Raw genomic sequence first — 16,063 nt, 5'->3', positions numbered from 1 at the left:
TCCTTTCACATAGATAAAAAAAACATATTTTGGGATGTGTCACACCTTGTGTTGTCATTATAGCCCTTTTTACTTAGTAGAATTTTGCCAGATCACTTGGTATCATTTCTACCTACGGTAAAGCGAAAAATTAACAGTCAATCCAGGCGATAGGCAAAGCTCGGTGATCGGCAGAGATTGGCCTCATGGGTGATCGGTATCGGAATTGGCAGCAAAAAACCTGATCAGAGCATACCTATTTGGAACCACTTCTTTGTGGGTATGAGCAATCCCCCCCCCCATGTTTGTTGAAAAATTTGTTGAATTTCTAGAAAACATAATGGACATTTTAGACATGCTCATTTTTGATTTTCTTTATCAGAGCTTAATTCTTTCCACCTTTTATATCTCTGGTTTTTGAGCTACTGACACACACTCAAAAACATCCGATATCCCTACTTGGATTTGCCTAGAAGTTCACTTCTTGAATAGTTTAGATTCCTATCAAAGCATTAAAATTTCCTAATTTCTTTTAGTTTTTGCAAATTGATGTTGTAGCAGTTATAAAACCTAAGAGAAACAAAGAATTTCCTGGCATGTTTATCCATCTGTTCTTCAGGCAACCAAGTAGTGACAGTGTGGCCCAGACTCCACAGCTTCTCCGACGCTATCCCCTGGAGGATCACCACGACTTCCCGCTCCCGCCGGATGTGGTGTTCTTCTGCCAACCAGAGGGCTGCTTGAGCATCCGCCAGCGCCGGGTCAGCCTGCGTGATGACTCCTCGTTTGTTTTCACGCTGACCGACAAAGACTCTGGAATCACCCGCTATGGAATCTGTGTCAACTTCTATCGATCTTTTCAGCGCGGGCATCACCGCCCTCGCGACAAGAGTAGCCATACAGAAACTGCAGCGCAGGCAGTGGAGAGTACTAATGAAGCATCTGATGGAGGCGGTGGAGGCCATTTTGCTGCATCATCCGCTCCTGACAACTCCAAGTCTGAAGCCCCGTCTTCATCCGGAGAAGAGAGTGGGCAACCAGGTCCTGAGCAAACCCCTGGCAAGTCTCCACAGCACAAACGCAGAGCTGCCAAGATGGCTGCCAGGAACCGCAACAGTACACTGACCTCGGTGTGCATACTCAGCCACTACCCCTTCTTTACCACTTTTAGAGAATGCTTATATATTCTCAAGAGGCTGGTGGACTGCTGCAGTCAGAGGCTAACCCAACGAGCGGGACTCTCTCGTGCCACCCAAAGGTGAGACTTCTATATTGTTGTTCTGGAGGTCAAACGCTAGATTTTCTGTTTTTCGTTTATAAATAACAACAAAAAAACCCCCAGAAAAGGTAGCTAACCAAATCTTTGGTTAGCCAGAATTGCAGTACTCGAGCTTTTTTTTTTTTTTACGTTGTTTCCGTCTGAATGGACTTTTTATTCACAAAATTGATTTTTTTTATTTTTTATTGTTAGCACAATGCTCAATCTACTAACTGTTGTATTGACTGGTGTGCCTTTTACTGTCTCCAGGATAAATACTTTGCTGTCAGCTCATCTATTCACAAGGACCTTTTAGAAAATGCCAAGAAAATAGAGCAGTACTACTCAAAGAGTAAACAGCACAACAAAAAGGCACTGGCTTGTGTTTTTAAATAGTTTGCAAGCACCAATCAGGCTTTTCCAGACCAATTCTGACTTGTGTGTGGTTGCTGATTTTTTTTTTTTTTTCATTTCCAATTTTTAAAATCTGGATACAAGACATTGTTGCAGTTTTTTGACAGAGGGAGTAATTTTGAATCAAACAAAAATGAAATTAAAGCCACAAGCGGTGTTGGAGGCCCTCGCAGCGAAGTGCGCCTCGGGCCTCATGGCGACTGCGGGGGTTCCAGCAACACCACGCTCTCGCCACCATCGACACTCTCGCGCAGTTCCCGCAGCTGTCCGCCTGGCGACACACACCGACATCTTAGGCAGCGCTTCCTGACAACGGACAAGCGCAGTCGAATTGCAAATTGCAAATTCAAGCTAATGGGTTCTTTAGAGACTAACAAAGGTCAATCCTAGCAAGCATGTATGATTTACAGCAGTCTTACCCAAACTGTGGTCCCTGAACCATTTGTGGTGCGAGGGCACCCCGCAGTGGACAGAAAAGAACTCCAGGACTACTTGTATGATAAGAGGAAGCTAAGTTATAGCGACTGGAACCGTTAGTGTTAGGAATCGTTCCAGTTAGTCAGAACTGCTCTTTGCTTGGTAATGAATGATTCTCTGCTTTCAGGTAAAGAATTAGAATTTGCTATTCAGCCATGCCCACTTGCTCCCACCAGCAGCCATCATTGAAAGAAGGATTTAGAATAAGGAATTATTCTAATTCATTAAACACAGTTGGATATCTGCATGAAGTAGAGATTAGGAGGAAGAGAAATAGTAGGAAAACAGGTGACTTCCTGTTGGAAGGGGGCGGGTCTAAAGTGATGTCACCAATTGACCATTTGAATGTGATGATACAAATGAAGTTTGATGTAGTTGGGAGCTTATATGGGAAAGTTATTCCATCTTGATGTTTCATGGTGAATGGCCAGATTTGAGGCTTGACCACATGCTTTGACATAGGAAAATTCCTTTGATAATTTTTGACCTTCAATGCCTCAAGACTGTGCTGACTGAGTTTGAAGCCTGGATCTCAAAAGCATTAGGACGAGTTCACTCAGATACGACATCAATAAAATAGACAAAATGGCGGCTTTGATCCAAAATCGCTGACTTCCTGTTTGGTTTGGACTATGGCTCCAAGAGACTTTTTTGTAGGTCCTGACATGATACACATATGTACCAAGTTTCATAATTCTGGGTTAAAGCATGACTTGGGGCTGATTTAAAAAAAAAAAAAAAAAAGAATTCTAGGGGGCACTGTGGAGGAATTAGGCCACGCCCACTAAATATTGGACCGAATTCCTATCAGGGGGTGGACAAGGATTGATCTCAGTGAGTTTGGTGCAGCTGAGCTGAAAGATGTCACAGGTCACGTATGGCAGTGGCGTGACCTGTGACCCGCCCCGCCCCCGCCCACCACTGAAAACTCTTGGCGCTTGAAAGCAAGTGAGATCAACTTATCTGTCATCTGACACAAGATCATCTTGATTAGGTCAAGAGAGCCAACGATGCAGCTTTCCAAGTAAAAAAAGTCACTTCCTGTTCTGAGGGGGATGTGGATGAGGGGCAGCACTATGTTATAGTCGATACAGCTGGTGATACCTTGATTTACTCCAGGGCTTTTTATTTTCAAATATTCTATTTGGGATATCTCATGCTTTCAGTGACTGTGCATACATTTGAATAAAGAAATTATCTAGACTTTAGCTTTTAAGCTAATTATGAGTAAAAATACATATTTTCTTAACCTTCAGTATTACAATTTATTATTGTTTTAATGCACTTCTCTTTCAGTAAAATGGTCCATTCTGTCTAGTAATTAGCATCATGAAATTGTGGTTAATCGTACAACCTCAATGAGTGTATTGAAGCCAAATGCTTAACATACTTGAGTTGTTTTGTTATTTTATTTCCTGGATTGCCTGGTTGAAATGTTGGGTTGCGGTGACAGAGAAAGAGGAGAGTCATTGTATAATGGCTTAGAGCACTTCTCACTATGGCAGCTCTGACAGATTGAGGTCTCCAGCTGCCTTTGGGCAGCAGCTGCGAGGTGGGAGGGCTCTGAAGGACTAATGGTTTACCCTCACTCCCCGCCTCACACACTAAATATACCCTTCAAGAACCAGAACGGTGTCACGTGTGTGTTAAGTTGAGCCTTTTCAAATCAACATTTTGGTGATTGCCAAAGAGGCTCTTCTGCGTTTCAGTATCAATTACCCTTCAGATTACCAATTTAACAGTTGGTTTGGTCATGCTTATTGGTAGCTGTCTGCTGCAGTAAAATTAGTCATCGCTTATGTGCTTCAAGATATTTTTATCATTAAATTTATTAGCAAAACTCTGTATATTTGCCATGTCAATTAGATGATTAAGTTCTCTTGAATAGTCGTATTTGTATCATTGGAATTTAAGTGCATCTGTGAAATTTAAGAATAAGTATTGCATTCTCTTGTGTGTGAAGAAATGGCTTTTAGCAACAGGAGAACATTTCACCTGTATTTGTTACGCCAGTGTTCTTAGAAATTGTTTTGCAATTTAAGCACAACTCTTGCACAGTCAATTAGGATATTTTGCGATTAGCAGACATGCACTAAAAATATTTAAGTTGATTGCAAATATTTTACCGTAATTTAAACTATTTGAATCCAGCTATAAAGAGGGAATAATAACATAGAAGTTGGTTTAATGTGTGTGATCTGTTTGTATACCTATGCAGGGACACCATGTGGCGGGTGTTTACTGGAGCGCTCTCTGTGGAAGAGAAGGGCAGTCAGCTGCTGGTCGACCTACGGGATATCGAGTCCTGGGTGTACCGACTGCTGCGCTCCCCAGTGCCACTGGCAGGTCAGAGGCGCGTGGATGTGGAGGTGCTGCCCCAGGAACTGAAACGGCCACTCACCTTCGCCTTGCCTGACAACTCTCGTTTCTCCTTGGTTGATTTCCCGTTGCACCTGCCCTTGGAGTTGCTTGGTGTTGACGCCTGTCTTCAGGTCCTCAGCTGTGTCCTGTTGGAGCACAAGGTAAGCATGGGAACAAGTCAGGAGTTCAAGATATGCTCTGGTTATACCTTGGACCTTTTTATATCTGTATTTGCATTTTCAGTTAAGGTAATTTTCATGCATAAAATATGTTAAATAGAACCTCAGAAGATCAGCAAAACACTGAACACAGTTCTTCTGCTGTGAATTCTAGTAAAAAACTGACCAAGCTCTACAACCAGGCTGTATACCTCATAATTTATTCATTTCTTGATAAAGAAACTTGATTTAATTATTTTCTTTAGAGTGAATGAGTTTAACTTAACCCACTCTGTTTTCTTTAAAGCAACTAGCCTTACTTAGGTTTGCAAGCATTATGTTTTGCACCTCTCCCTTAAGACCCAGCTCTATTGCAATTACCAACTAGTGACATTTTATCTTTGAGCAAAATACTTTTTTTTTTTTTTAAATCTGCCAAAATGAGTAACGTTTATTATTCAGTTTCTGTTTATGGTTTTTATAGCCATTTAGTTTACACAAAGCGCAAGAGAGAGGAAATGAAAACTCAGAGGAAAGCATCTCTTTTCTCTCTGTCATCTGCTGTCTTTCACCCCTTGAGCCATTGACTTGAATGTAATTGGAATCCTTGTTCAGATAGCTGGCGTAATGTTACTGTGGCACAGATACATAGGCTCATTCGAAGCATTTCCAGACCAAAACTTGTGCTTTTAGTTTCATACACAATGTTGTGAAGCTCCTCTGCTGTGTAACCTTTTTGTGTTTCTTTTGCAAATTTTATGATCTGCAGTAACAACTTCCACACCGAAGAGTGTGGTTGTTTTTGTGACATTGTAGTGCTTAGAAATATGAATTCTCTAATTAGAAACTGGCTGAACAAGGTATCATTTAATCCCAAGGTATCATTTAATCCCATTATAATCTTGAACCCAGGTTCAAGATTATAAAATATTACAGGATGCATATAAAGGCATTGTTATCTCAACTACTAAAAAATACAACAAAATAAAAGTAAAGTCATATAGATTAGAAGCTAACATACAAAATGTTTGTAAAATAAAAAGTCAATATGTGTAAAATTTCCTTGTGCTCATCTGTTTGAAAAACATTTCACATTCTTATTTAATCCAGCCAAGCTGAACTAATTGAAAGCTGTCACACTGACATCTCTTTTGAGCTTTTTCTTCTCTCAGCTTCACTTGTTCTTGAAAGTCGGCTTTTAATAATGCTGTTACAAACTTGAGACAAAAACGGGCAGTCTTGCATGCGAGTTAGATAACAAGGGAATAAGAACAAAGCAGCGAAGTTATTAAAAGACAGACATAACTTGACAGTTTTATATTTGTAAAGCCTTAACATAATAGGAATGAGACATTCACTGCTTGAAACAGGACTAGTAACATTATGTCAAATAACATTAATTGTGTTTCTTTTTACCGTTATTTTCCTTTAAGGTCATTCTTCAGTCACGTGATTACAATGCTTTGTCCATGAGTGTCATGGCCTTTGTTGCTATGATCTACCCCCTGGAGTACATGTTCCCTGTTATCCCGTTGCTCCCTACATGTATGGCTTCTGCTGAGCAGGTAAGTGTAAAAATGAAATGCATGGAAACAAGTCTGAGAAACGTTTGAAATTAGCTGCCTATTAAAATTGTAAACACCATCTGTTGTTGGAATGCCAACTTTATGTACAAACTGGTTTTGCTTTGTCCTCCTCCCAGCTTCTTCTGGCTCCCACTCCCTACATTATTGGTGTTCCAGCCAGCTTCTTCCTCTACAAATCAGATTTCAAAATGCCAGACGATGTTTGGCTTGTTGACCTTGACAGCAGTAAGGTGTGTCTGTTAACACAATGTTTTGCACATCCTGTCACTCCAGTGGCGTGTTTTTACCAAATGCTGCTATAAGACGATGTCAAAAATAAAGCAGGAAATTGAAGACGAACTATATAATCCCATTTTTTGTGAATTATTTCCTTCCTATTTAGAGATTATGTTAATAAAGTGAATTTTAATCATATGTCTTATGTGGCTTGCAGGTTATAGCACCCACTAATGCAGAGAATCTGCCCCCTCTGCCAGAACCTGAAGCAGGGGAGCTAAAGAAGCATCTAAAACAGGTAATCAGCACTTGTTTTTTAAAGTTAATTTCATTCAACTGCCCTGTGGCAACCAGAAACCAGTGATCCCAGTATAACACAAGTGTTTTTATATGGCTGTTTCTTTTTACTGTGACTTGACCACACTCTTGTATACATGTAAAAATTCTCTTTCAGCAATTTGAAGAGTAGGTGGCTTCTTCATCATCTCGGTTGTATGTATTGTAGATGAGTGTGTGAGATTTTAAAAGGGCTTGTTTTTAGTGCACTAACATGTTATTATTATTTTTCTCTTTTCTTTTTGTTTCCATTTTGTTTGCATGCTCTAGCTGTTGGAGGTAAAGTCGGATACTTGGATCCAAATAAACCTTTTAGTGTTACTGATGGCACAGTTACAATTTCCCCCTATAAGTCTACTGAACAATTTCAGAGTCTGGTTCTGATTCATGAAAACAGCTTTAAATTCAGTTCCTTTATTTTTTCATTTAACAACCACAAACTTTCATGGCTTTTACTGTGATTTTACACATGTAGTGATGCTAAAGGAAAATTGGCTCTGGTTTTTGAAATTTTGTACAAATACAAATCTGTGAACTTTGGTGTGTGTATGTGTTCACCAGATGATACCCCTAAAGGAAATTATGTCCCACTGATTGTCTTTTGTAAAAATAGTAGCAACACAATTTCTCAACATCTCTGAACATCTCACAAAGCAATATTCAATTCATCTGAAAAACTAATTGCAAACCTAGGAAGAAATTGACACCCATGTACACTGGCAGACCCGAACAGGACAGTATTAATTAGAGAAGCCACTAAGAAACCAGAGATAACTCTGGAGGAGCTGCTGAGATCTTGAGCTCAGGTTTACACTCCACAAACTTTCTTTTTTTTATGAAAGAATGGCAATAAGACAGCCATTGCCGGAGGGAAAAAATACACTTCCTTCTACTGCACTTGATCCCAAGTCTATCATCCCTTACGTTAAATGGAGTGGTACAAGTATAATGCAGTGAGAGTACTTTTCTCCTCTTCAGCAGACATACAAGTTGGTCACTGTTGACAATAAGGTGCCTGGAGCAAAACTTAACTGTGACAAAACATTTGATCTCTTGGTAGAGGTTCACATTCCAACAGGACAACAACATCAAACATACATGTGTTTGAAAACCCATTCAAAGTCCAGATCTAAGTCTAATTTTGAATCTGTGGCAAGACTTTAAAATTAGAGAGCACTGAGCAAAAATGTCAGCTTCTACATGTGCAAGACTTGTAGAGATAATACCCCCAAAATACCTGCAGCTTTATTTGCAGAAACAGGGGGTTCATCTTGCATTGACTTGGAGGGGCTGAATACATATGCACACCCCACTTTTTTCAGATTATTTCTAAAAAAGGTTTCCTTCCACTTCCAATTATGCAGTACTTTGTGTTGGTCTACCTCAAATAATTTCAATAAAATAAATGGAAGTTTGTAGTTGTAACATGAGAAAATTTGAAGAATTTTGAGGGGTATAAAACTGCTGCAAGGATTTTAGTTCCACAGTATAAACGTATAATGGCCAAGTTTTAAAATTGGCCATTATAAAATTGTCTATTACTCCTGCACCCTACAAACAAACTTTATTTACCCTCTGTAGCTGTTGTCTGAGTCTCAAATGAGTTTGAAAACAAATTCAAAATGCCCACATCTTATACATGCTTGGCTCTGAGTTTTTACCCTTTGTCATCCTATATTAAACCTGTACAAGCAATGAATATGGGGCTGTGGACAACCCCACCTGCTGATATCCTTCTCAAATTTTCCTATCTATATTGGTTTGATATTCATAGTATGTGCTATTTTTAATTTAATTTTTTTTGGACTTACTGGGATTGCTAATTGGTACAGCTATTGGTGCAGCAGAGACATTGTTTTTTGACGTTTTTGTTTTACAATCTCACAGAAAAGTAAAATGTAAAAAAAAAATTAAATCTGAATTTCCTTTAAAGTATTTGAGTTTTAAGTGTTTACATGAAGCTTTGACTTCACATAAAATTTCAGAATCTTATTTTGTTTAAGATTGTTTTGGAGATGGCTTGTTGTTTTTTTTATACTGCTATATGCAAAGCTTCACAACTCACTTTACTTGATCTAAATACACAAATTAACTCAAGAATCTGCATACATTTTTTTCCACAAATGCAAGATGTCTTCCAACGTACTTTAAGATATGGATTGTTACTAATTATACCAGTTCTATCTATATCAACCCACTTTACTGGGAAAACACTGTGTTTAGTTGCTCAGAGACTGTTTTGCCTAGCAAAATTTTCACAGGATAAAACTCAATTTGACTATTCATTTTAGTCATCAATTGGTTTCATCCACCTTGAATCAGAGCCAGTTTTATAGCAGTGTGTGGTTAGCAGCTCTTTCTTTGTGTGTGTGACTGAGAAGCTGGTTTGTAGGAGTGTGCTAAGCCTCAGTTTTTGCTAGCATATATTTGGAAATAAGCTCACAATGTTTTTTTCTGTGAATGTAAAACATGTCACAGAGGAATGTTTCACTGATTTTTCTAAAAACTTGGATGCCGTAGCATAATGCTGCTTGTGTGAGAGCCTCTGAAAATACTTGCACTCGACTCTTCATTTTACAAATAAATTAGTCCTGCAAGAGACTGATTCATTTACTTTTGCAAATCTCAGATTGTTTTGTTTTTTTTAAGAAAATGGGAATTAGTTTCATTTTTTCCATTTTCTGTAGATGCAGAGGTGTGCAAGCATTTTATGTATTTCTGAAAAGATCTGCTGTTTTGTGCTGTCATCTCCTCTCCATTGTAACCACTGGGTTTTCCCTGTTGGTGACCATGGATGTTTGTCCCGTCTCTCTCAAAGGCTGGATTCTGATAGTGAATTCTGGTTTTTGATCAAGTTATTGATTTGTCGATTTCTCAATGTCTTATCATATTTGGTATAAAATCATCTCAACTTTTTCATCAGCCTTTTTTTCTGTCTTGCTTTCTCAATGTCTCTCTAAATTTAAATCCTCTTTGTTTCCAGACTCAATAAAAATATTATCCAACTCAAGTCAGTTGTAGAATCTAAAAACGAAATGACAGAGCTAGAGTTGTTTCACTACAAAACTCTAGTATAAACCCTTTTCCTCACTACTGTAACTTTAAATTACTCACATGTTGGTGGCAACAAAATTTACTTACTTGCTGTCAGCTGAGCAGAAAAAGTGGGAAGTACTTTTAAAAGGAGGCAAAGAAAAGAAAGTGAAAAGGCAGATGCTGTTACCCTTCCATCATGTGATGTTCCAGTGTCTGTCACAAAACTGTCATCTCCAGCCTACATGTGATTCTCCTGGCATCTCTCTTATTCCCCTTCCTAGTGTCTGGTTAGATTGACCGTGATCACCCAAAAGCAGATCTTCTCCTCTGAAAATAAGGTTACTCATTTCTCCTCCTGTGGAATGTGTAATGCCCATGCACGGAAATCCTCTCTCACACATTGGTTTGCCTGTCATTACTTATTGTCTCTTGTTCTCTTGACCTATAGAAAAATGCTAAAGAACATTTCAGAATGTCGCTGGACACTGTTTCTGATACACTGCTTAACTCTGGCTTGAGCATGTATGAATGTGCGTGCATCTGTTTTTGGCATAGTGAGTGTTCTCTTAACCAAAATAAGACAATAAAGGCTTATCTGTTTATCCCTTTGACAAAGTTAACATTCATCCTGACCCAGCAACTAAATGTTCCATTATGCTAAGCTAAACATTGACACTCCTGAGACTGCAGCAGTTCCCTCTAAGCAAACCATGCATAGTGACTTACTTTCTTCCCGTTTCTCCTCTCTAAAATGGCATACCCACCACAGGCATTAACATGTGTAATTTCGATCTTTAATGACCTTATTTATTGTTGAGTCAAAACCATAAAGATGGGGAATCTTTGGATTGGGACTAATTTATAAAGTTGTACCTACAATTATGCAGCTTCTACTTCAAATTAAGTTTGTTGTCTACCTTCGAAATTGTTTAGGTGTTTCCAATAAGCAAGACGTAACATTAGTTTAAATAAACCTCATATTACCAGGTTTTAGTGTAGAATTCAACACTATTTCCAATGACCACTGCTGTCTTAGAATTACTGAAATAAAGGCTTTATAACAACACACATTGCAGACCACACATGTTCTCAGTCACCCCCAATACAACCAATGAAGGGTTTCATTGATGGATGGAACTAGATAGTTGATGGCGACATTTCAATACATGTTTTAAACTGGTCAAGTCAAATAAATTGTTCAATTGATCTTACAAAAAAGGTGGACAAGGTCCTATAGTGACAGCTGGAAGGATTCACCTCCTGAAAGCTATCAACAACCGCTATGTTTTAAACCGCAGTTTAAAACATTTCAATACATGTTTTAAACTGGTCAAGTCAAATAAATTGTTCAATTGATCTTACAAAAAAGGTGGACAAGGTCCTATAGTGACAGCTGGAAGGATTCACCTCCTGAAAGCTATCAACAACCGCTATCAGATTCCCGTTGAGGCAGAAACAATTATTAGGCTGATAAACACCTGTGGCAGCTGGCACTGAGATTTCGGTTTTCACAGTATGGCACACTTGAAGATCTCCAGGCGTACACCATTACTGACTCAAAAGCAAAAGTTGGTTCTGCTTTAAATCAAAATAAGGAAAAGTGGTATAAGCATATGTTATCAAGAACACTGTGTTTACTATGAAGCAGGGCAGTAGCCCCGTGATTCTGTGGATGGACTTTCCATCATCTGACATTGGAATCCTGCAGCATTTAGATGACAAGATATACAGGGATTGAATAATTCTAAGATGGCAGTAAACAACACAACAATTGTGCAACACTGGTTTTTATTTAGTTTGTTAGTTTGGGCACATTGCCAATAAGCTTAATTTGCAGTGGGGGTTGAATAATTTTAGATGCAAAGATATTATCTCCCTTGTTGGTGGTTACAAATGTACCTACATTATATTCCATTAAACACAATTTCTAGAAATTGTTGATGCCTGTAGTGGGAGTAGTTCATCACAGCATTTTTATTAGATTCATAGCATCTTTTGTAATTTGTATCACTGGTGCCTTTTAGGCATTGGCAAGCATGAGTTTGAACACACAACCTATTCTGAACCTGGAGAAGTTCCAGGAAGGCCAGGAGATGACCCTGCTCCCTCCAGGACGAGACAAGGCTTCGCCATCCTCCACTGAGTTCAACCCTCTGATATACGGCAATGACGTTGATTCCGTTGATGTGGCTACCAGGCAAGTAGTAAACTTACGTTTTCATAAAAATCAAAAGTTTCAAATTATCCATGTGGATAGAGGTGAGGTGACACATGGTAGGGATCCTACTTTTAATCAAAAATACAAATTGGAGATCACTTCTTGTTCTTTGATTTATTTTTTTAAAGACTGGCAACACTACTTCCAGTCTACAACTACTGAAAAGTACTACAACTTATTAAAGATGAAAATTAAAGATCAGCTATGACAAAAACAGAAACAACAATCTAGCAACTTGGTGTGTTTTCTACCACTTCCGTTAGTGTGCTGCCACCACCTTGTGGTAGTAACAACACATTACATACAATTTATGTTAAAAACTAATTTAAGAATTAACTTCTGTGCCTAAGTTGGCTAAACAGACATGCCAGAATGACTATTCAAAACTTTCAAAATCAGTGACAAGTCTTAGCCCAAACACGATTTTAGAGTTTTTCGGGTTAATGTGCAGCCTTATTTTTTATTCTAACATTGTATCAGCTATAATATCACATAACATGATTTACCCTTAATTAAAACATCTTAATTTTCTTTTTTTATTTCAGGGTTGCCATGGTGCGATTCTTCAACTCTCCCAATGTCCTCCAGGGCTTCCAAATGCACACGCGTACTTTGCGGCTCTTTCCGCGACCAGTGGTTGCTTTTCAGTCTTCGTCTTTTCTTGCGTCTCGCCCACGCCGCTCCTGCTTTGCTGATAAACTGTCCCACACCCAGGCGGTAGAATTCTATGGAGAGTGGGCACTCAATCCCACCAACCTTGCTTTTCAGAGAATACACAACAGTAAGACTCATTTAACATGGTACCGGTAATAATCTGTTGATGAATCGTGTTGAGTTGAACTGACCACCAAGCTGCTGTTTCTATCTGTTTTAGATGTATATGATCCATCTTTAATCGGAGACAAGTCAAAATGGTATGCGCATCAGCTGCAGCCAGTGGTCTACAGAGTCTATGATGGAAGCTCCCTCCTGGTGGAAGCTATGGCTGGTCCATTGGAAGATGAAGGCAATGAGTCTGATCCTACAGACAGGTTAGGAAACCAGGTCCATGTCTGATCTGGCTCATTTGTAACATATTTGTTGAGCAGCTTCAGATATTCTGTTCTTGGTTTTGTCTCAGTGGTAGTGACAGTGATGGATACGACACCTCCAGCTCTTCCTATTCTTCACTTGGGGACTTAGTGAGCGAGATGATTCAAGGTGATATCCAGGGGGATACACCAAGTATGATCTTTTGATTCAAAATCAACTCATGCAGTATGAATAGTTTCCTTTTTTGTTTGGCGTTTTCATCGAGTAGTGTGTCTTTTAGGTTTGGATCCTCCAACTCATGCTGCACTAGGCGATGCCAGCGAGGTTGAGTTTCAAGACTTACACGATTTAAAGGATAGCCATAGTGTGGATGGTCCTTCTAGTGGGGAAGGAGCTGCTGAACAGTCAGACGGACAGCCTCTTCGTTCAAGCTCCAGCACAACTGCAAGCTCAAGCCCTAGCACAATCATCCAAGGAGTCAACCATGTGTGTGACTACTTCATTCAACTTTAGAGATTATCTTCATACAACTCTCTTATGTGTTGCTAATAAGAAATGATTTACGCAATGCATATGTATCTGTGCTGACAGGAACAAGCTGAAGCACCTGAGATTGAAGCATCAGCAAGCGCCGCTTTGCAGAACCCAGTCCCTGGAATTGGCAGTCAGCCGTTTCTCAGACCAGCAGCAGATTCTGGTCTGGTGGATTCTGTCAACAAAAAGCAAGAGTATGACAACCCATACTTTGAACCTCAGTATGGCTTCCCCACTGAGGAAGATGCGGAAGAAGAGCAAGTGGAATCCTACACCCCTCGGTTCAACCAGAACCTCAATGGCAACAAGTATGTACATGCAGCATTCAGATGCTCTTTCTTTCATCATCCAAGCTATGTTCGTGTCATGGATGTCTTGATCTTACTGTCCATTTTTGCGTGAACCTGTGTGTGTGTGATTAAAATCTCATGTGACCTTTCTTCTGGTTTCAGGGCTCAGCGGCCTTTACGTCCCAGTAGCCTGAGGCTCCCAGGAGAGTCTGATGGAGAAGGAGACTCGCGAAACAGCTCCCCCAATTCCACCATCTCCAACAGCAGCAATGATGGATTTGGTGGACTTATGTCTTTTGCCAGTAAGAATAAATCAAGTATTAGTGTAGATGTACTGAATGTAGCTTCAGTGATTACTATAGAATCAACAGAAGAAAGTTAAAACTTCCAGATGGAAAAATTGCTCCCTTGACAGACAAGATGGCTGGCAGTTCTCTTGTTTTGTTTTTTTATAATGATGATTTGTTTGTTGTCATAAACAGCATCCAGTTAAATGTATCAAAATGGCAAATTTACAGTTAGTATTGCAAATGCTCAATTTAGTCTGTTAAATACAAAACACCTTTCATGGGATTAAGTTTTGTATTTTAAGTTAAAATTGCCTCATTACATTTCAATGGAAATGAAAAAAAAACCTTTTTATTTGAAGACATTCCCACTGCTACCTATATAATATAGTGTTGTTCATTATGTTTATTTTACATTTTAGCAGCTAACATTTTTTATTTCCATGCATAGCCTCATTCATACCAGAAATATTTCTGGTTGTGACAAAACCTTTCTTGGTGAAATGAAAGAAGCTGGGGCCGTCCTTAAGTTAGCTGATTGACAGTGCGCAACAACAGGCAGGATGTGGTGATATTTCAACCCAGAGAATACCCATGTCACCAATCAAGTCTATAGGATCTCATTTAATGGACTTGAATAGTACCAACAGTATTTGATCATACTTTGCTTTAGTGATTGTCTCTTTGGTCCTTCACCAGGTAATCTTTACAAGAACCACGGCACCAGCTTCAGCCTGTCCAATCTGGCCCTTCCCAACAAAGCAGCCCGGGAGAAATCAACACCTTTTCCCAGCCTGAAAGGTAGGAGGGAACTAATGACAATTACACAGATTCAAGTTGTACACAAGGTCTGTTTCTGCCATCCTAGGATAAGTCGATCCTAACTGCTCATTTTTTTTCATATTTATGCTACAGATTTTAATATATTTCCAGCTGTTACAGATTAAGAGCTGAACTATGTACACTAAATGTCAAAAGAAAACATTTTTATTTGTTTATAAATTTGTTTGTTCTTTTCTGCCTTCTCTGACATTTTTGGGGGTGTAAAAGAATATTTTAATTTTGATGTTGAGGAGGAAATGGAGCAAGCAGGTTTGTAAAATGATTTTAAAGCTTTTCTCTCCTTGCACTGGATTGCCAAACATACATGGCACTATTTAAAGGAGAATATTGAGGAAACGTGAAACATTTTCTCTCAGGAAAATCCACTCCAAAGCAGACTTTATTATGTTGTCAAAAGGAAAAACTCAGCATTTCTTTCTCTTGTATAGCTTTTTTCACTCCACTGACTCCTAATTTGTAGGTGTAAGTTAAGGTGGAGAACTGGGTAATATGGATAAAGGAAAAAAAAAAGACAGTATTTCTTCCTGTGTTTAAAAGTTCCAGTAACTATCACAACACAGTTTTAAATGAATCAAATTTCAAGACAAACTGAAACAAAACATTGTGGGTAAAAGAATTACCAATAAATTGATGAACATATCACATTACATACTTATAACATAGTCCCTGTCATTTTTCTCTGGGTTAGTATAAACTCTGTTTAGGATGGATTTTCTCTTCTACTGAGAGAAAACAAACAACAGATGAATCATGGTAAAGATACTCAATAGCTCCACTCAATGTGGAATAGCTGCCATTAAAGGTGTTCTGTTCCTGTTGATTGTGATTTGTTTTGTCTTTGTTGTTCAGATTCCCCTGACAGTCCGGGTATGTTATGTCTGGTGTGATAGTTTGTCCTTGACTAGACATTTCTGTGACCTTACAAAGTGACAAGTGACACGTTCCTGCCTTGCATCCTGTTCTCAGAGTAGGACTGAGATAGAAGATAGAAGTTACACCTTTAGTATCCGCTACATGTTTATGTTTACCTTCCCTTTT

At 39.0% G+C, this 16,063-nt stretch overlaps 1 protein-coding gene across 28 annotated transcripts in view; it reads left to right on the top strand.

Annotated features, from left to right (window-relative positions):
* Nucleotides 1-16,063, top strand: part of madd (MAP-kinase activating death domain) — a 50,876-nt gene that overhangs the window by 7,375 nt on the left and 27,438 nt on the right. For 14 of the 28 annotated variants that reach the window (XM_032560075.1, XM_032560080.1, XM_032560083.1 and 11 more), the window contains exons 3-16: nucleotides 599-1,237; nucleotides 4,347-4,650; nucleotides 6,081-6,212; nucleotides 6,350-6,463; nucleotides 6,667-6,747; nucleotides 10,103-10,159; nucleotides 11,846-12,018; nucleotides 12,585-12,820; nucleotides 12,914-13,070; nucleotides 13,160-13,263; nucleotides 13,352-13,557; nucleotides 13,663-13,913; nucleotides 14,058-14,197; nucleotides 14,882-14,983. In XM_032560075.1, coding sequence (XP_032415966.1) covers nucleotides 599-1,237; nucleotides 4,347-4,650; nucleotides 6,081-6,212; nucleotides 6,350-6,463; nucleotides 6,667-6,747; nucleotides 10,103-10,159; nucleotides 11,846-12,018; nucleotides 12,585-12,820; nucleotides 12,914-13,070; nucleotides 13,160-13,263; nucleotides 13,352-13,557; nucleotides 13,663-13,913; nucleotides 14,058-14,197; nucleotides 14,882-14,983 — 2,696 coding nt within the window. The remainder of the gene's footprint in view (nucleotides 1-598; nucleotides 1,238-4,346; nucleotides 4,651-6,080; nucleotides 6,213-6,349; nucleotides 6,464-6,666; nucleotides 6,748-10,102; nucleotides 10,160-11,845; nucleotides 12,019-12,584; nucleotides 12,821-12,913; nucleotides 13,071-13,159; nucleotides 13,264-13,351; nucleotides 13,558-13,662; nucleotides 13,914-14,057; nucleotides 14,198-14,881; nucleotides 14,984-16,063) is intronic. The other 14 variants (XM_032560085.1, XM_032560094.1, XM_032560095.1 and 11 more) reach the window with 1 other exon arrangement.

The sequence above is a fragment of the Xiphophorus hellerii genome, chromosome 4 (assembly GCF_003331165.1).
Source record: "Xiphophorus hellerii strain 12219 chromosome 4, Xiphophorus_hellerii-4.1, whole genome shotgun sequence".
NCBI classification, from domain to species: domain Eukaryota; kingdom Metazoa; phylum Chordata; class Actinopteri; order Cyprinodontiformes; family Poeciliidae; genus Xiphophorus; species Xiphophorus hellerii.
The sequence above is the reverse complement of the archived record's forward strand: the minus strand, read 5'-3'. Positions and strand labels throughout refer to the sequence as shown.